The 19,991-nt window shown below is 43.3% G+C and overlaps 1 protein-coding gene across 2 annotated transcripts; it reads left to right on the forward strand.

Annotated features, from left to right (window-relative positions):
- The first annotated feature begins 10,281 nt into the window (after positions 1-10,281).
- akap14 (A-kinase anchoring protein 14) lies at positions 10,282-19,440 on the forward strand. Of its 2 annotated transcripts, none has more exons than XM_055644073.1 (6): positions 10,282-10,500; positions 10,927-11,044; positions 12,373-12,467; positions 14,521-14,703; positions 17,405-17,457; positions 19,105-19,440. In XM_055644073.1, exons 2-6 carry the CDS (start codon positions 10,933-10,935, stop codon positions 19,187-19,189), a joined length of 528 nt encoding a protein of 175 aa, XP_055500048.1. In that variant the 5' UTR covers positions 10,282-10,500; positions 10,927-10,932; the 3' UTR covers positions 19,190-19,440. The 2 variants fall into 2 exon arrangements, with proteins under 2 accessions (XP_055500048.1, XP_055500047.1); XM_055644072.1 differs by having other exon boundaries at positions 10,283-10,500; positions 10,924-11,044.
- The last annotated feature ends 551 nt before the right edge of the window (positions 19,441-19,991 follow it).

Consider the following 19,991-nt stretch of genomic DNA (forward strand, 5'->3'; position numbering starts at 1 on the left):
GGTACAGATTCCATACCTAAACTCAGAGAGAATTACAGGGAGAAATACAGCACAGTAACAAGCCCTTCGGCCCATTGAGTCTACAACTAACATCCATCACCCACTTACATTCATCTTAGGTACACAAAATTGCTGGAGAAACTCAGCGGGTGCAGCAGCATCTATGGAGCGAAGGAAATAGGCGACGTTTCGGGCCGAAACGTCGCCTATTTCCTTCGCTCCATAGATGCTGCTGCACCCGCTGAGTTTCTCCAGCAATTTTGTGTACCTTCGATCTTCCAGCATCTGCAGTTCCTTCTTGAATACATTAATCTTACTTTAAGTCTCCCTACTCCCTAGTCATCAACTCCTCTCCAATTCTCCCACTCCCCTACACACTAGAGACAATTTACAGTGGCCAGGTGACCTAACATTCACACTTCATTTGGGAAGTGGGAGGAAACTGGAGCACCTCAAGGAACCCACAGAGAGCTGCTGCCGCACAATGCCAGAGACCTGGGTTTGATCCTGAAGAAGGGTTTCTATTTAAAATGTCACTCATTCCTTTCCTCCATAGATTCTGCATGTCCAGCTGAGTTACTCCAACATTTTGTGTCCATCATCAGCTGAAGTGTATGATTTTATAGAATACTAGACCAAGTGCAGACCCGTTGGGTCTGCACCCCAATAGTGTGATCCCCCAACCCAATATTCCACCATGCACCCGTCTCCTCCATTGGAACTGAGCCCGTTCCCAAATGTAAGATTGCAGCCCTCCCCTGCCTGCTGCAGCAGTGAAAAGTTCAGTGTTCCTCTCTTGCAACTTTGTTTCGAAGTGTGTTGGAAGCTGACATGTAAATGGAGAAGCCTATTTATTTTTGAAATACATGGGGGGGGGTGGGGGGGGGAGAGAAGGATTTGATTAAATACATGTACTTCAACACGACGAAATGAAATGAGGAGCGGATACTTAGAAAGAAAAGGGAAATCTCTAGCGAAATGGAAAATATCTCGGAGATTGAGCGTCTGGATTGGGCGTGGCAATGAATCAAAGGAAGAAATGCAGCTGGCAGCCGTACATGCAAATGAATCCATTCCGATTGCACATCTGCGAGCATCGGCCATTACGATTGGACATCTGCGAGTATCGGGCACGAATCGAAAGGCAGGAAGGGATCCGTACTGCAGGCGGACTGATTTGAGTTTTATATATATATAGATAGATAGATAGATAGATGACATTTTTTCGGTCAGTTGGTTTTGCTGACAATCAAACAATGCAAGACTGTTAGATCTTCAATCTCGCGGCAGTAACTACAGAAGCATCAGACAATGTTCTGCCCTGTAGACTATAGTGCCTTTCATTTAAAATGGAGATGTATTTATTCTTTACCTTGGACGTTCCTTCCACGTTTAGCTGGTAGATGCGTAGAGATTTCCCTATGCTGCGGGTGTTTTGGCCCTGGTAAAGGCCGTATGGGTTACGAGTCACGAGTTACAGAGGAATACATGGTCAAATGTGACACCAAAACAGTACATCTATTTGTTTGTGCACATCGGGTTGATTGCATCGGTCGAAGCAGGGTGGACCACGTGAAAGTTGCACTCTCCCACGCAATCATACTGAGGCTTTTCCCTGGGGGCATCAACCCCATCCACCCAGTAACTGATGCTGTCCTGGCCTGGCATGGGTGTCTACCCTTGATCTACAACTTTAGGCTGTGCACGCCATACACAAGAAGAAGAAGATTTAAAATGAATGAATGAATGAATGAATGAATGAAAACTTTATTGTCATTCAGATATACACCTAGACACAGTGCACCTTGAACGAAATTTCGTTGCATTTGACTCTCCAAAATCAGTTAAAAGTTAAAAGTTCCAGGTGCGTCCATAAAAATGCGTCATGCGCATGGTTCTGTAAAATAAATATATATTAAAAAGTTTTTAAAAGTGACGATATTTAAAAAGTTCTAGCCTCGGTTTTTTGATTGTTCAGTAATCTTATGGCCTGGGGGATGAAGCTGTTGCAGAACCTGGTTGTCCCGCTCTTCATGCTGCGGTACCTCCTCCCAGAGTTAAGCAGTATGAACAGTCCAAATTGTGGGTGTGTGGGAGCTCTGATAATGCCCTTAGCTCTACTCAGACAGCGCTTGTACCCCATGTCCATGATGGAAGGAAGAGAAGTCCCAGTGATTTTTTCCGCTGTCCTCACCACTCTCTGAAGGCACTTCCAGTCCGCAGCTGTACAGCTGCCGCACCACGTGGAGATGCAGCTGGTCAGGACCGACTCAATTGTGCTTCTGTAGAAAGTGGCGAGGATGGGAGGGTAGAGGTGTAAACTTCTCAACCTGCGGAGGAAGTACAACCGCTGCTGTGCCCGTTTTGCCAGAGATGTAATGTTTGTGGACCAGTTTAAGGTGTCCGTTATATGCACCCCCAGGAACTTGATGCTTTTCACCTGCTCCACTGCTGAGTTGTTGATGCAAAGTGGAGTGTGACTGGGCTGAATTTTCCTTCTGAAGTCGACGACAATCTCCTTGGTTTTGTTCACATTTAGGAGAAGGTTGTTCCTGCTGCACCAATTCACCAGCTGTTCCACCTCCTCTCTATATGCCTGGTCGTCGTTATTGCGGATGAGGCCCACTACTGTTGTGTCATCCGCGTATTTGATGATATGGTTAGTAGTGGACCTGGCGACACAGTCATGTGTCATCAATGTAAAGAGCAGCGGACTCAGGACACAGCCCTGAGGGGAGCCGGTGCTCAATGTGATGACCGAGGAGGTGTTCTTCCCCACCCGCACAGACTGTGGTGTTTCCCATGCAATGGACTCACAAAAATATTGCAGATTGAGCATTTACATTTAAAATAACTTCTCATTTTTGACAGGTGGACATTCTGAATTATTTATATTATGGTTCATGTTGACAGTTTGGATAAATCTACAGAAGATAGACTATTCAATTTTAAGTTATTTATCCAAAATGATGCCCATTAATTTCTCTTTACAGCATACAATTGTGAATAAAAGCGTCAAAGATTTGTTATTGTCATATGTTCCAGACAGAACAATGACAATCTGTTTGTTTTTATTTCTGCGGAGATCTGGTCTATCACTTAGACATTGTGTAAAAAAGTACATTAATCCAAAATTCTCTTTATTACTTTGAAAATGTGTTCTCTCACGTGACTCTTGCAATTTAGGTTAAAATCTTTCCTCTTTATTTAACCTTTGACTGTCATGTGCCCTCTGCCCATCTAAAACTCACCATCTCTGAGTCGATCTTAAAGCTAAAAAGATAAGTAATCCAGTGAAATTTATTTCATTCAGTCTTTGTGGCAGATTTCAATCTTTCTGAACAATCCCATTGCTTGACTACCAATATTTCAGTGAACTGTGAATAAGTAGTGATGAAGTCTATGTGATCAGAACAGTCTGCACTTTGAGTATGGTATCATCTGATTTGTATTCTGCCTTCTTGCTCACATCATTTAGCATTGTTAATGAGTTTATTTGGACATGCCGTAATTTATTTTGTAACTTCACGACTCTCGATGGAGTAGGTTTAGGTTTATTATTGCCACATGTACCGGATAGAGTGAAAAGCTTTTCTTTTAGAGACATATTAGATTTTATGCTCACCGAGTCTGCACCAACCACACTAACACTACCCTACACACACTAGGGACAATCTTTTACATTTACACCAGGGCAATTAATTTACCAACCTGTACGTCTTTGGAGTGTGGGAGAAACCAAAGATATCGGAGAAAACCCACGCGGGTCACAGGGAGAACATACAAACTCCGTACAGACATAGTCAGGATCAAACCCGGGTCACTGGCGCTGTAAGGCAGTGGCACACCTTGCCGCCCCTAATCTGTTTGAATAACATGCAAAACAAAGCTTTTCACTGTACCTCAGCACGTGACAATAACCTTCTTCTTGCATATGGCGTGCACAGCCTAAAGTTGTAGGTCAACTTGTTCTATTTGATCTATTTGTTTATGCACGTCGGGTTGATTGCATTAGTCGAAACAGGGTGGACCACGTGAAGGTTGCAATCCTCCACCCCCAATAATGTAACTAAATTTAAACCTACAACAGGTATCAAAGGTATCAAAGGTATTTTATTGGTCACTTTCACATACACCTAGGTGTAGTGAAGTGAAATGCTTCTTGCCATTTTGCAGCACATAAAAAAGGAATACAGACATAACATTTATAAGAGTTTTAAACATAAAGAACATCTCCCCACAATGGTTCCCATTATGAGGGATGGCACAAAGTCCAGTCCCCAACCCCAGTTCACCCACAGTCGGGCCTATTGAGGCCTCCACAGTTGCCTCTACGGAGGCCCGATGTTCCAGGCCATTCTCGCCGGGTGATGTTGCTCCGTCGTCGGGAGAGTCCTCCCAGCGGCCTGGGAACCCTGGAACGGCCGCTTCCGTACTGGAGGCCGCGGCTTCCGAAACCAACAAGGCCGCGCCGGTTGGAGCTCCACAACTGGCGATCTCATCTAGAGATCCCAGGCTCCCGGTGTAAAGTCAGCGCCGCCGCCCGCAGCTGGTCGCTCCACAGTCCCGCAGCTCCGCGATGTTTTCCTCAGCGATCTTTAGCTCACCGGAGCTCCAGCGCGGCGACCCAGGCAAGGCATCGCCCGCTCCGCGATAGCGCTCCAGCGCTGTGCCGCCGCCGAAGCCGAGGTTCTGGGCGGTCCCCGACAGGAAACGCAGCTCCAGGCCCGCTGGTAGGCCGCGAGGACGGGTCGAAGCTGCAGCCCGGAGAAAAGCTGCCTCTCCGACCAGGTAGGGACCCTGAAAGGTAGTTTCCCAATCCCCCCACACCCTCACCCCCCACATAAAAAAACTGTAGACCTCCAAACAAAACACTTTAACTAACTAAAATAAAAATAAAAAGATGAAAAGACAGACAGCTGCTGGCTGGGCAGCCATGCACAGGACAGCGTGTAGAGTGAAGAGAAGAATACAAGAGGGCAGAATATAGTTTCTCAGCATTGTAGTGTAAATGTCCGAGAAAAAAAAATCCATTGTCTGCAATGAGGTCATTTGGAAAATCGGTCTGCATCTACCTTGCGGAAGGACCATCTAACGGTCCGATAACAGAGGGGTAAGAATCTGTTCCTGAGTTTGTCATGCACTTTCAATCGTTTGTATCTTCTGCCTGACCAGTCTAGGCTGGAAAAAGTAATTGATTATGTTGTCTGGTTTCCTGAGGCAGCGTGAAGTGTAGATGAAGTCAACGGCGAGGAGTCTGTGTGTAGCTTCTTCTTCTTCCTATGTGCTGTGCAGTACATTTATTCTGCATTTTATTTATTCCATTAAATTACATTTCCTGAGTTGCCTACACAATATCAACTGGCCACACAGTCTTATTCCCCAATTGGTAAAGTATACAAATATATGTAATGTCCATTGAGAGTTGGAATCTGACCCATTGATGTAAAGGAGCATCTTTTTTTAGTTTAGAGGTACATCATGGAAACAGGCTCTTTGGTCCACCAAGTTCGCATGGACTAACAATACAACCAGTACACTGGTTCTATCCTACACACTAGTCTAGCATTTTGCGTCGATCTTCAGAAATGATCACATCCGAATCGAACTTTACAACCAAAATTCAAGCCGAGATAAACTATTTGCTTTAATATTTTAATAAATCGTGAACATGTCGTTGAAGCCAAAGGGGAAAATCAAAGGAAGCATGTTCCGCAGTTGCCACGGAGATTTAACCAAGCTACCTGAGCATCTAAGCTTTAGTTTCAATGTTCTCAGTGTAGAAAACAAAATCCATTTGCAGTTCTTTCAGGTACGATACAGCTACATCCAGAATAATCAAATGGATTCTTGTTCAATGGCGGTATTGTTCTTTCATCCTTTGAAGTTACTTAATTAATCGCGGGTTAATTACTAATAGAATTATTCTCCAGTTTCATTAAAACCAATTCAGCATTTGGTGTCACACTTATGCAACTTTCAGAAACATTTTCTATTAATCTGGAAATTTAAATAGTCTCTCCTTGGACTGGACCACGTACGCAATGGACAATCGTCCTCTTGTTATGTCAAGCATGAAGATATTTAATGGAGATATTAAATTGGTCTGAATTGTCTCGGCCCCATATTTCACACTCTCTTCTGAATCACCAAGACACAGATGCTCTCTTCTGATTTGCATGAACTTGGTTCCTCTGTGCCCTTTCATTCAATGGGACGCTGGGCCTCATGATCCATATCACTCACTGGGTCCCAAGCTCCTGCCCATTCCCCTGGGCTCTGGGTGAGATTTTCCTTTGCAGCTTGCTTGCACCTCAGTTCCACGCTCTGCATAAGCTGACTAGTGTCCTGTTTCCCTTAGTTTACTGGGAGAAATGTATTAAAATTCTGTTTAACTTTGAGAAAAAGTGGATTAAAGAGTAGATACAAGGAACTGCAGATGCTGGTTACACGAAAAGACACCAAATTCTGGAGTAACTCAGCAGGTCAGACAACATCTCTGGAGTACAGATGACATTTAGGGTTGGGACTGAAAAGTCACCTTTCCATGTTCGGGACCCCTCTTTAAGGGACAAATGTTTTGGGGTAACATGAGGGGGAACAAATGTTTTGGGGTAACAAATCTGAGGAAGGACATTATTGCCATAGAGGGAGTGCAGAGACGGTTCACCAGACTGATTCCTGGGATGTCAGGACTGTCTTATGAAGAAAGACTGGATAGACTTGGTTTATACTCTCTAGAATTTAGAAGATTGAGAGGGGATCTTATAGAAACTTACAAATTTTTAAGGGGTTGGACAGGCTAGATGCAGGAAGATTGTTCCTGATGTTAGGGAAGTCCAGGACAAGGGGTCACAGCTTAAGGATAAAGGGGAAATCCTTTAAAACCGAGATGAGAAGAACTTTTTTCACGTAGAGAGTGGTGAATCTCTGGAACTCTCTGCCACAGAGGGTAGTTGAGGCCAATTCATTGGCTATATTTAAGAGGGAGTTAGATGTGGCCCTTGTGGCTAAGGGGATCAGGGGGTATGGAGAGAAGGCAGGTACGGGATACTGAGTTGGATGATCAGCCATGATCATGTTGAATGGCGGTGCAGGCTCGAAGGGCCGAATGGCCTACTCCTGCACCTAATTTCTATGTTTCTATGTTTCTAACTTCTTTACTCAGAGAGTGGTAGCTCTCTGAGTGGAAGTGGTGGAGGCAGGTTCGATTTTATCATTTAAAAATAAATTGGATAGGTATATGGATGGGAAAGGAATGGAGGGTTATGGTCTGAGTGCAGGTAGATGGGACTAGGTGAGAGTAAGTGTTCGGCAGAGAAGGGCCGAGATGGCCTGTTTCCGTGCTGTAATTGATATGTGGTTATCTGGTTTATCACTCTGAAAAAAGGGCCCAACCCAAAATATCACCTATCCAAGTTCTCCAGGGATGCTGCCTGACCCGCTGAGTTACTCCAACATAGTGTTGGGGTATTAATATTAAATAACATTCAATACTCTAGAAAATCTGTGAGTCTATGATCACCAACAATCCAGAGCATTCCTTATTATGGGGTTGCAATAACAGTGGACGTTAACAAGTGTACGGTTCTTGTTAAGTTTGATTGTTCACGGTTGGTGTTGAGAAATATATAAGATAAGCTATGTTCATGATTATGTTCAGTTATAGAAACACTTCCGTACAGTATGTGATATCCAGTGGAGAAGAAATGAATTGGGTTTATCTGCTTCATGTCTCCATATTAAGCTTATATTTTGCATCATGGTTGAGAGATTTGAAAATAAATTGATTTATTAAATTTGTAGTTATTGATTATGTAAACATGCATCTTCCAATAGAACATAGAACAGTACAGACAGGAACTGGCCCTTCGGCCCACACTGTTGGTGCCAAACATGATGCTAGGTTAAACTGATATCATCTGCCTGTACATGATCGATATCCCTCTATTCCCAACACTTCCATGTGCCTATCTAAAAGCCTCTTCAACACCACTATCACAGCTGCTGCCACCACCACCCCTGGCAAAGCGTTCCAGGCCCCCACCCCTCTTGGTGTATTATAACTTGTCCTGTGTATCTCCATTAATTCTTTCCCCTCTCACCTTATAACTATGCCCTCTAGTGTTGGGCAATTTCACCCTGGGAACAATAATATTGTTACTGTTATTTTTTTGTTTAAATACATTAGCTTATTAAATGAGTCATTTAATACATGGAAATAATTATTCCAATGATTTTACAACTTTCTTTATAAAGGAAAACCTGCTGTTTGTCAGGTGCTTTGCACAATCTGTCTTGGCCGATGTGATCTCCCAGTTGCCACTTTAACTCCCCCTCCCATTCCCACACTGACCTTTCTGTCCTGGGCCTCCTCCATTGTCAGAGAGAGGCCCAATGCAAATTGGAGGAACAGCACCTCATATTCTGCTTTTCACCCAGAGAGTTGTGAATCTGTGGAATTCTCTGCCACAGAAAGGCAGTGGAGGCTAATTCACTGGATGTTTTCAAGAGAGAGTTAGATTTAGCGCTAAAGGAATCAAGGGATAAAGCAGGAACGGGGTACTAATTTTAGATGATCAGCCATGATCATATTGTCTGGCGGTGCTGCCTCGGAGGGCCAAATGGTGTACTCCTGTATCTATTTTTTCTATGCTTGGGCAGTTTACAACGCAGCGGTATGAATATTAATTTCTTCAAGTAATGCTTGCTTTCCCTCTCTCCCCATCCCTCCCCCACACTAGTTCCAGTTTTCCTGTCCTCCTGATTAATGTTCCTGTTTGTATGCTGCATTGTCATCTTCCGCTCAGCCAACAATGAACCATTCTACATTGAGCATTGACTGCTATGATCTGTGCTTTTCACACCTTACATGCTCTATGTACCCTTCCATATCCCTCGCTTCCCTCTCCCCTGACTCATCCTGAAGAAGGGTCTCGACCACTCCTCCTCTCCAGAGATGCTGCCTGTCCCACTGAGTTACTCCAGCATTTTGTGTCTATCTTTGTTTGTTAGGTTAAGTTGGGTTTATCTTTAAGAATTGTGTCTCCCATGGCATGACATCTAATACATGGATGTGTCGGCCACCACAACACAATTGGTTGTGTTGTTCCCCATCGATAAACAATGTGTGTCAAAGCTACACCCGCTGTATATATTAGACCTCCTACCCATGCAGCAGAAAGACAAAACATGATTACATTCGATCCATTTAGAATGTATAGATAGATACATGATAAGGGAATAACGTTTGGTGCAAGGTAAAGCCAGCCAAGTCCGAACAATGAGAGTCCGAGGGTCACCAAAGAGGTAGATAGTAGTTCAGCACTGCTCTCTGGTTGCGGTGGGATGGTTCAGCTGCCTGATAACAGCTGGATAGAAACTGTCCCTGAATCTGGAGGTGGGAGTTTTCCCGATGGGAAAGGGGTGCAGAGGGAGTAGCCGGGTGCGACTCATCCTTGATTATGTTACTGGCCTTGCCGAGAGCAGCTTGAGGTATAAATGGAGTCAATAGAAGGAAGGTTAGTTTGTGTGATGGTCTGGGCTGCGTCCACAATTCGCTGCAATTTCTTGTGGTCTTGGATGGAGCTGGTGCCAAACCAAGCAGTGATGCATCCCGATAAAATGTTTTCGATGATGCATCTGTAGAAATTGGTGACAGTTGTCGGGGACATGCTGAACTTCCTAAGCTGAGGCTCCCTCCCATTCCACTCCTCTTCTCTCCTTGTCTGACACCCTTTTGTCTCCTTTTCATGTCTAGCCTCTGTATATCCATCTGCCATTCCACCTATCACTTGCCAGGCTACAATGCCAGTTTGTGAATACAAGAAAATGCAGATGCAGGTTTACAAACAAAAGACAAAGTGGAAGAGTAACTCAGCTACAATTCCAGCTTTCTCCCCCAGTCAACATTCAGTCTGAAGAAGGGTCCCAACCCGAAACGTTGCCTGTCCATTCCCTCCACAGATGCTGCCTGACCCTCTGAGTTACTCCAGCACTTTGTGTTTTGCTCAAAATTCCAGCATCTGCAGTTCCTTGTGTCTCTAGATTCATCGACCTACAGTCCTACAGTTTACATTATATTAAGAAAGAACTGCAGATGCTGGAAAAGGCGAAGGAAAAGACCCTGTGTCTCGACCCGAAACGTCGCCCATTCCTTCGCTCCATGTATGCTGCCTCACCAGCTGAGTTCCTCCAGCTTTTTTAAAACATCTAGTCTACATTACACTTTAAAAAAAAAAAGATAGTTCGAATTGATTATTTAAACTTGCTAACTCCCCATTGCCTAATCTTATCCGAACACTCACTGGTTGGTCAATGCCATTGGTTCCGATTCAACATTGTTACATTGGAGACGTGTAGACTGGCGTCGCCCTGGTGACTCTTGTGACTCTGTGTAACCGGGAGACGCCGGGTCGCTGCAGTAGCCGGCCGGGGAATGGAGCGCTAACCGCGGCAGCGCCAACAAGCTAGCAATCGGCCGGGTAGCTCCGTGAAGCGGTAAACCAAAAAACATTCATCATATGCTTTCATATTAGCGTTTGCATTTAGTTTTTAATTTAACTTGAATATATGCAACGTGTTAAAGTTTCGGGTTCGAAAATCTGTCATTATAACTGCAGGATCTGATTAAGTATAGGTAATCGATCTTGACTAATAATAATAAATAATAACAAAATAATAATAAGAATCGACTATTAATCTCATCACAGCGTAAATGTTTTATCATTCTGATGCCAAGTATTAGCAGCATGTTGAGCATTGGTCCAACATTTTTTATATATACTATATAATTTTATTTTGGATTTAAAATGTAACTAAACAGGTGGGATCTCTCGAGCATGACGATTTTTAGCAACAAAAACAAAACAACCATGAACTCTCGTTTGGTTAAATGTAATCAAGTAAAGGGCTTTCTTTTAGCAGGGCACCATGGACGACGATGAATATTACAACCTATTGTTGAAAAAGCAGGCTAAAGCTATAATAAAACAGGTATTGGAGAATGCCAAGAGATACGTTGAACAACTGCTGATAAAAGAGGGTAAGGAGAAGGCTCTTGCAAGTTCGAATCATTCAGCGGCTGCATTTCTATAGGTCCTTGTCGTATCTTGATAAATTGGCCCTAAATTCTCAGACCCGCGCATTTACTGACCTCTAGAAATGCTCACTAACGTTTTGAGGAGTACCGGGGAGGTTTGACGACTCGGTGCGTTAATCTTTTGCAAAGGCCTTGGGAAGGTTGCGCTTCGCTGTGCACGGGTTTGCAAAGTGGAGCAGAGACAAGCATACACTCTCCTTCCCCATTTGACTTCTTCCTCACCCACTCTCCCTTTCCCACCCCACCCCCTTCTCCGTCTCCCCTTCTCTTCTCCCCCTTCCTCCCTCCCCGGCTCAAGTTCTACTTCACCCCCCACTCCTCCCCCTTTTTCCCCTCACCCCCTACCCAAACCCCCCCCCCTTCGCCCCCGTGTCCCCACCTAATAACCTGGTGCCAATACGTACAGGACTGCCTGGTAACATTCTGTGGAAGTGGGAGGACTGGTAGATCAGGGGATTAAAACAGCATATTTCTATCATTGTCTGTTATATGTCTGTCATATATATCTGTTATATCTGTCAAAGCTGCCACAGCCAGAAATAAAAACAGCTTTTTTTTTCCACGAGTAGTAGCTCTACTCAATAACCAAAGATCTGTCGCCTCCTTTTGCTCTGGTATTTTATATAATTCACATGTTTAATCAATAATGTTTCATTATTAATGTTTAATGTTTTATGTATCATTCTTAACTGTCACTGTATGTCATCTTGTCACTTGCAGGCAGAGCACCAAGGCAAATTCCTTGTATGTGAATACTTGGCCAATAAACTTATTCATTCATTCATTCATTCATTATATGTAATACCAGCGCACAGCTGGAATACTCTCACAATTCAGATCACCACAATACAGGAAGTCTGCAGTAGCATTAGAGAGGTTGTAAGAGAGATTTAAAGGGGTATTTCTGAGGCTGTAGCATTTCAGTGTTGTGGCGCCCCCTAGCCTGTTGTTGCTGAATAGTTCTCATGTTTGGCATATACTTATTCCAATTTTAACCAAAATGTATAAAAATAGCCTTTATTAAAATCTGACAATGTGCATTTTAACCACATGTGATATTTTCAATTACAAATCGCAAATTGTGGAGTACAGAGACAAATAAATAAATGATGGATCTTTGTCCCAAACATTATGGAGGGCACTGTATCTGGAAAATGGATCAATGTGATAAGCTTTGTATTTAAATGCAACCATTTAAATTTTAATAAATGAGCATTCTGTGTCACTCTTGTCGTCAGGCAATACTATATTATTTTTTATCTTTTTAACAGGGAAAGGTGAATATAGGATCCCTAACATCGAGTGGGTTCCAAGCAAGGACTTCACTGTTACCATTGGGGCAAAGCAAATAGAAGAATATGTCTCAGTAAGTTTATTCTATGTAGAGTATGGGTTTCTGGTTTCCTTTGTGCTGTGATTTTCTTTTGGCTTTCATCATCCAATCACTTTTTATCAGTGGTCCCTTGTCCCAAAAATACTTTGACGGCATTAAGATTTCAATGACTTGCATTGCTTTGTCATTCTGTGGTCAGTCTCTCAAAAGTACACCACCATCGTATCTGCCTCAACCACTGCCCTCAGCAGCACATTCTAGGCACTCGCCATCTTGGTGCAAAATACACATCTCCTTTCAATTTTGCCCCTCTCACCGTAAAGCTACATCCTCTAGTAATTGGTGTCTTTCTATCCTGGGAAAAAGGTTCTGAGTCTCTACCGTGTCTATGCCTCTCATAATTTTATATACTTTAAGCAGGCCTCCCTGCAACCTCTGACATGTCAGGGAAAACAATCTAAGTGTCCAGCTTCTCCCCATTGCTAATATCCATAATCCAGGCATCATTCTGGTAAAGTGTTCAAGAAGGAACTGCAGATGCTAGAAGATCAAAGGTACACCAGTCTGAAGAAGGGTTTCGGCCCCAAACGTCGCCTATTTCCTTCGCTCCATAGATGCTGCTGCACCCGCTGAGTTTCTCCAGCATTTTTGTGTACCATCATTCTGGTAAAGCTTGCTTTTAAATACTGAGGGGTAGCAGTAGGCAGGTATTAATCTCTGCTCTATTGTACATATGACTGAAGTCCAACATAAATAGAAACATAGCAAAATAAGGTGTAGGCGTAGGTCATTTGGCCCTTTGAGCCAGCACCGCCATTCAATATGATCATGGCTGATTATCTAAAAGCAGTACCCCGTTCCTGCTTTTTTCCTTTATCCCTTGATTCCTTTAGGCTTAAGAGCTAAATCTAACTAATTGTATGTAAACTGAGATAACTTGCTCCACTTATCCCCCCCATCTATTCGAGATAGTACTGTACAGGGAGAGGGCAGCCTGGAGGAATATGGACAAAATATGTCGGAAGGAACTGCGATGCTATTACACCGAAGATAGACACATAGAGCTGGAGTAACTCAGCGCGCCAGGCAGCATCTCTTTAGGGAACGGATGGGTGACATTTTAGGTCGAGACCCTTCTTCAGACTGAGAGTCAGGGGAGAGGGAGACATGGAGATATGGAAGGGTAAGGTGTGAAAATGAGAGCTCAAAAGGGATGCAGTCCAAGGAAAATGTAGAATGGATCATTGTTAGCTGAGGAGAAGGTGACAACGAGGCACACAATCAGTGAAATTTAACCAGGAGGACAGTCGGAGAACTAGGGTGGGGGAGGTGTGGATTTGTGTGTAAGTGCTGCCTAACCCTAACTGATGCGCAAGTTAATAGAATAGGAGGCACAAGGAATTTCAAATGCTGGAAACTTGTGCAGAACACAAAATGGGGTCAGGCATCATCTGTGGAAGGAATGGACTTCTTCCATTGCCAGAATGTGGCCATGTAAACTGCAGGAATAGCACCTCATATTCCACTTGGGTAGCTTACAACCTCACGGGATGAACATTGAATTCTCCAATTTTAAATAACACCCCACCTTCCCTTTCACTCTTTCCTATGCATATACTCTGATAAAAAATGTTATTATTTTTGCAATTTCAGTTTCTTTAGTGAATGATACTGAAGCTCCTGAAGCTTTGGGATTATTTCAGGAATAGGGACATCGGGTTTATTCTGTGCCAATGAAAGAATAAATGAAGAATTCTGAGTGCCCCACAGCTCGACTGGAAACTGCTCATTGATGGATAACATGAGGCACATCTAGGCTTGAATGTAATGCTTGATTGCTTTTGGAAACTCCTGCCGGTGGCATAGTGGGTCTGCGATGGGGTGCGTTTGGAGGGGCAACATGCTTGCTAATAAGATCAGAGGGAGCAGAATTAGGCCATTCGGCCCATCAAGTTTACTCTGCCATTCAATCATGGTTGCTCTGTCTCTCCATCCTTACCCCATTCTCCTGCCTTCTCCCCATAACCTCTGACACCTAATCCTGGCAATAATTATATCCTAATTTTAACAATTGCCCCGTATTCAGAAAACCTGGGAGTTTAAGGATTGCTGGCTTCACTGTCTGGATTACCTGAGTGAGGAAGAACTGGAATACCAAATCCATCACCATTATCGAGTTCGCTGGAGTATCCCAACACGAAGGAAGCCCATACCACGAGCAACAGCCTCGAGTTATTTTATTATTGAAATCTCTAAAGTGAAACCACCTGTGAGTACAAGCGCCTGTGAGAACATCCGCAACCTTGTTGAGATGAGTTCACAGTTAGTTGTTCAGGGTTTGCGTTTAGCAACCTGCAATTGTCGTGGAAGGTTGCCTGTGGGACTGTGGGGGTGAACGGGCTTCAATTTAGTTTGCTGTCCGTTAAAGCAATGGACTCAACAGAACTAGAGTTTGTCAGGAAGGGACAGGAGAGGACGTGTGCACCCCCCTTCTAGTGACTCCATTCATACATCACGCTGCCTCGGCAAATCCAGCAGCATAATCAAGGACGAGTCGCACCCTGGCCACTCAATCAATATCAATCAATCAATCAATCAATATTTATTACATGTCATTTGAACCTCGGTGAGGCTCAAACGAAACTCCGTTTCCACAGCTATACAAACAAAGACAATTTCCTACAGACATACACACAATTCAATTTACAGAAATCTTTTCCCTCCCCTGTTCTCCATTTTTCTCCCAATGTTGAAGCCCCAGGCGGGCGATGGTGAGTCCCACGACTATTTTAGGCCGCGCCGGGCGATGTACGGCCCCACTCCCGGTCTAAAATTCACGAAGTTGGAGCCACGGCGGGCTCTGGAATGTCCCGCGGCCATTAAGCTGCGCCGGGCGATGTACGGCCCCGCTCCGGGTCGTTCCAACCCCGCGACACGGGCGGGAGAAGTCGCGTTGCGGGAGCTCCTGAAAGCGGTCTCTCCACCCAGACCCGCGAGCTCCCGATGTCCCGACAGTCCACCGGACCTGCGGCTGCAGCTGGAGCCTCCGAGCTACGTGGTCGGGCCGCAGCAGCGAGTCACCACCGCTCCCCACGCTCCGAGGCCGGCCAGCCCCACGATGGTAAGTCCGCAGCTCCGCAGGCTCCGTGACTGGAGCCCCCAGGTCGTTCCAGCTGGAGGCCGCTCCACGGTGCTAGGCCCCAACGACAACGGAGACCCAACAGGAAAAAGGTTTGGGGAAGAGAGTTTAAAAATGTTTCCCCTTCCCTCCCCCCGCCCCCCGCATATACACAGTTAAAAAAACTATTTAAAAAACACAAACAACTACATTTAACTAGACAAAAAATAAAAAAAGACAGACAGGCTGTAGGGGCCGCTGCAACAGGTGAGTTGCACCGTCACTCCCTCTCCTCCCCTCTCCCATCAGGCAAAAGGTATAGAAGTGTGGAATCTCACACCTCCAGATTCAGGAACAGTTTCTTCCCAGCTATTATCAGGCAACTGAATCATCCTACCACAACCAGAGAACTATTATCTAACTTTGATGACACTCGGACTCTCCTTGATAAAGTCTTTGCTGGCTTTACCTTGCACTAAACGTTATTCCCTTATCATTTATCCATACACTGTAAATGGATTGATAGTAATCATGTATAGTCTTTCTGCTGACTGGTTAGCACACAACAAAAGCTTTCCACTGCACCTCGGTGCACGTGACAATAAACTAAGCGAATACTGAAACTGGAAACTGTTGATCTGTGATAGATACAACACCAAGTACAAAGCGGATTAACCAGAGACTTAGGAACAGTGCCTTGAGTCACAATACTATCGGATACACATTATAGACCTGGGATCAGTGCATAAACCATTGAGGATTCAATAGAGAGCTGGAATCAGTGGCAAAACCTTTGGGAATCCAGTACAAGTACGGGAGCAGAGTCTCAACTTTTGTGCAGAGATAGAGGCAAAATGCCTAGGAATCAGCATAGACCTGGGATCAGTGCTTTAACTGTTGAACTGTTTTAATAATAATATTAATAATAAACTTTGTTACGGACTCGAGGTCCAGGCAAGGGGCAACATTACATTTTAAAAAAATGCATTGCATAATAAAAAATATATCATAAAGCACATATAAAATCTTAGTATGTCACATAAAAGCATCATAAATTATATATTTTAAAAAAATGTTTTAATTCTTGCCAAGTACCTTTCCAACGAAGGTAATGTCAGACGCTGAAAGTCTATGTTTGCTGCCTGTGAGATGAAAATGATGTGTCCCTAGATGACTATTCCCATGATGTGTAAGATGTCTTCATGTTTTGTCAGTGGACCACTGGATGCTGTCTATTGAACATGATTAGGATTGGAAGGAGAGGGGGAAGTGTGGTTACAATTCAGCTGTTCACAAAGATATGACCTTTCAATGCTTAACACTGCAGCTGTTAGAGCCGCAGCCTCAGTGTCAGAGACCTGGGTTCGATCCTGATGGGTGGTTTGTGAGGAGTTAGCACATTTTCCCTGTAACCACGGGTTTCATCCGGGTGCTCTGGTTTCCTCCAACCTCAGAAAGGTTTGTAGGTTAATTGGCCTCTGTAATACTCCCCCAGTGTGTAGGGAGTGGGTGGAAAATTGGGATAACATAGAAATAATGTAAAAATAAGGGATTGAATGCTGGCATGGACTTGGTGGGCCGAAGGGCCTGTTTCCATGCTGTATCTTTCAATTAAAAAAAAATCGTAACACTCCCGTCAATGCGTGATTGACTGTGTAGTGCAAGTGGCAATACTCTGAATTACCTGAAAGTCTACATCTCGGCATTAATTTGTGAAGTATAAATATTACCACTGACCTGAGAGTAGTAACAAGCACACAAAAAATGTGAACCAGTTAAAAAGTGGTCCTTGTGTATATAAAATGGATACATCAGTCATTGCACTAACATGGATGTCTGAATATTTTTTTAGACGTTTCCAGTTGAAGTTTACTTCTTTTTTGAATCAAACAGACTTCTGCACAGGTAGATCATTTATTTACAATGTTTCATTAATTTCATTTCCAGAATGTGATTGTTGGTGGTAAGCAAAAGCCCAGTATTTATCCTTGGTGGTGGGCTGCCTTTTGCTTGAAGTGGTTTATCCAAGTTGCTGGTCCATTTGTGGGCTATTTGATGAACACATGGGGATTGGATGCAGTACCTGACCAGGCAACAATTGCAGGTCAAATTCCATAAAGAACATAGAGTCAGATAGCTCGAAAACAGGCCCCTTGGCCCAACGTGCAATGCCAACCGAGACACGCCATCCAGGTTGGTCCCACTTGTCCACATTTGGCCCATTTCCCTCCAAACCGTTACTATCCATGTATCTGTTACTATCCATACTATCCACCCGTCCAAGTGTCTATTAAAGGGTGTTATTGGACCTGCCACAACCACCCCCTCCGGCAGCTCGTTCCATACACCCAACAACATTCAGTTGCATTTTAATTACAATCAAACAATCTTCATACTGAAGAGTTATTTTAAAACTGATTTTGTGTTCTCAAATTGCTGAGACCAAATTGAATGCACAAGTGTCTGAATTCTTGGACTCATGGTGCAGCTCGCACAGAGGAACCTTTGTTTCAGGTGGTTCCTATGTTGCTGGGGACAGTGGTAAGTTAGTCATGGGTATGGGTCATGAAGCAATTTGTCTGCTTTGAGGGGATGAGGTGAAGCTTAGAGCAGCTGCAATCTTTGGGATCTGTCACTCTGATGTTCCTGCCATAATTCTATTTATTTCTTCTGTGAGTTTTTATTTATTTATTGCTGAATATCAAATCAGAGTACCAAACCTTTTTTTTTTAGCATCAGCAATAGTAAACCAATGATGGTGAATTAAACTGTAGATGGAAGATAGACACAAAGTGCTGGGAGATTGACTCAAAGTAACTCAGTGGGTCAGGCAGCATCCCCAGAGGAAAGGAATGGGTGATGTTTCGCATGCTATGCAAACAGATCAAATATATCACACACCAACACAATCAAGTCAAACTCGAGTACAATAGATAAAGCAAAGTGCAAGATACAGTGTGCAGTCAGTTGAGGGAAATTTGTATATATTTTAAAGACTGGCTAATGACGGCAGGTATCCCATTTGTCTTCTTCATGTTAATTACCTGCGCTGACACCTTTAGGGATCTTTGGCCTTGTACCCGGTTCCTCAATATAGACACAAAATGCTGGAGTAACTCAACGGGACAGGCAGCATCTCTGGAGAGAAGGAATGGGTGACGTTTTGGGTCGAGACCCTTCTTCAGATATCCCTGTTCCTCAATATTCTCTTGGGATGTAGCATTTGTGGTCTTTATGTGCTTCTAATGTGCTGTAAAATAACCAAGATGTCTTGGAATATTTGAAGTTAAATTCCAGTGATAATATTGTAACACTTGAAACCAATGGAGATGATTGCTTTGATTCTGGTTTAAAAAAAATCAATGTCTATTAGTACAAAATTTTCTTCACATCTGCCGATGCACGATATTAAAGGCGGATAAAATTGAATAATTTTGTTCCAGAGATATTTTGATTTGTTGGGTATGATAATACAGGGATGATGCTGAAACAGCTAGATTTTAAAAGCAAATAACTAATCAGTGCATTATTTTTTTTTATTTTTTTTAAAAGACCTGGTCAATCAAGATTCAAAGAGAAGTGGCTAAAGGACATCATTGAAAGCAAAATTCTATTGATGGAGGAAGTTAATTTTTAGGTTTAAGTGTATATATTTGGCAAAGCCAAACTATCCCTAATTGATTTATATTGTGTATCGATTTCAAACCCAGGGTTGGAAAATCTGGGCATCTCTGGTTTTGTACAGTTAAGTAATGACCTGATAGTTTCTCTGATTGAGCCATCACGAACAAGTTTTTATAACAAATATACTGCATGATTTGCAAAATTAATGTTGAATAAAATAATTTACATTTACATATCTTTGTGTTTAAATAAACCAGTTTCATATGAATACAGACTTCAGTACTGTTATTTTAATCCATGATAGTCATAGAACTCAAAAACAAGCCCTTCGGCCCAACTTGCCCATGTCAACCAAGATGGCCCATCTATGCTAGTCCCACCTGCCTGCGTTTGGCCTTTATACTTTTCCATCCACCTACCTGTCCAAATATCTTCTAAATTTTATAGTACCTGTGTCAACTGTCTCCTCTGACAGCTTGTTCCATATCCCACCACCCTTTGTGTGGAAAAAGGTGCCCTTCAGGTCCCTATTAAATATTTCCCCTCTCACCTTAACCCTATGTCCTCTGGTTCTTGATTCCTCTACTCTGGATAAAACACTCTGTACACTCATCCTATCCATGATGTGACTGATGAAACTAATATCCACAGGAACAAATTAATTTCTAAATGAGCCTTTACTCAGGAAGTACTTTTGCTTTGGTTCAATCAGGTAGCATTAAATAATTCACTTATATGTCCTAAACCTTGAATACCAGCCATTTCTATACAGTCCTATGAAGAGATGGCAAAACTAATCTTCCTCATTCAAAATT

This window comes from Leucoraja erinacea, chromosome 12 (genome assembly GCF_028641065.1).
Source record: "Leucoraja erinacea ecotype New England chromosome 12, Leri_hhj_1, whole genome shotgun sequence".
In the NCBI taxonomy this organism is placed as follows: domain Eukaryota; kingdom Metazoa; phylum Chordata; class Chondrichthyes; order Rajiformes; family Rajidae; genus Leucoraja; species Leucoraja erinaceus.

Coding starts and splice junctions, on each gene's coding strand:
- akap14 (XM_055644073.1), top strand. CDS start 10,933: ATGGACGACGATGAATATTACAACCTATTGTTGAAAAAGCAGGCTAAA. Junction 12,468..14,520: donor AAATAGAAGAATATGTCTCA/GTAAGTTTATTC, acceptor CCCCGTATTCAG/AAAACCTGGGAGTTTAAGGA. Junction 14,704..17,404: donor TCTCTAAAGTGAAACCACCT/GTGAGTACAAGC, acceptor ATATTTTTTTAG/ACGTTTCCAGTTGAAGTTTA.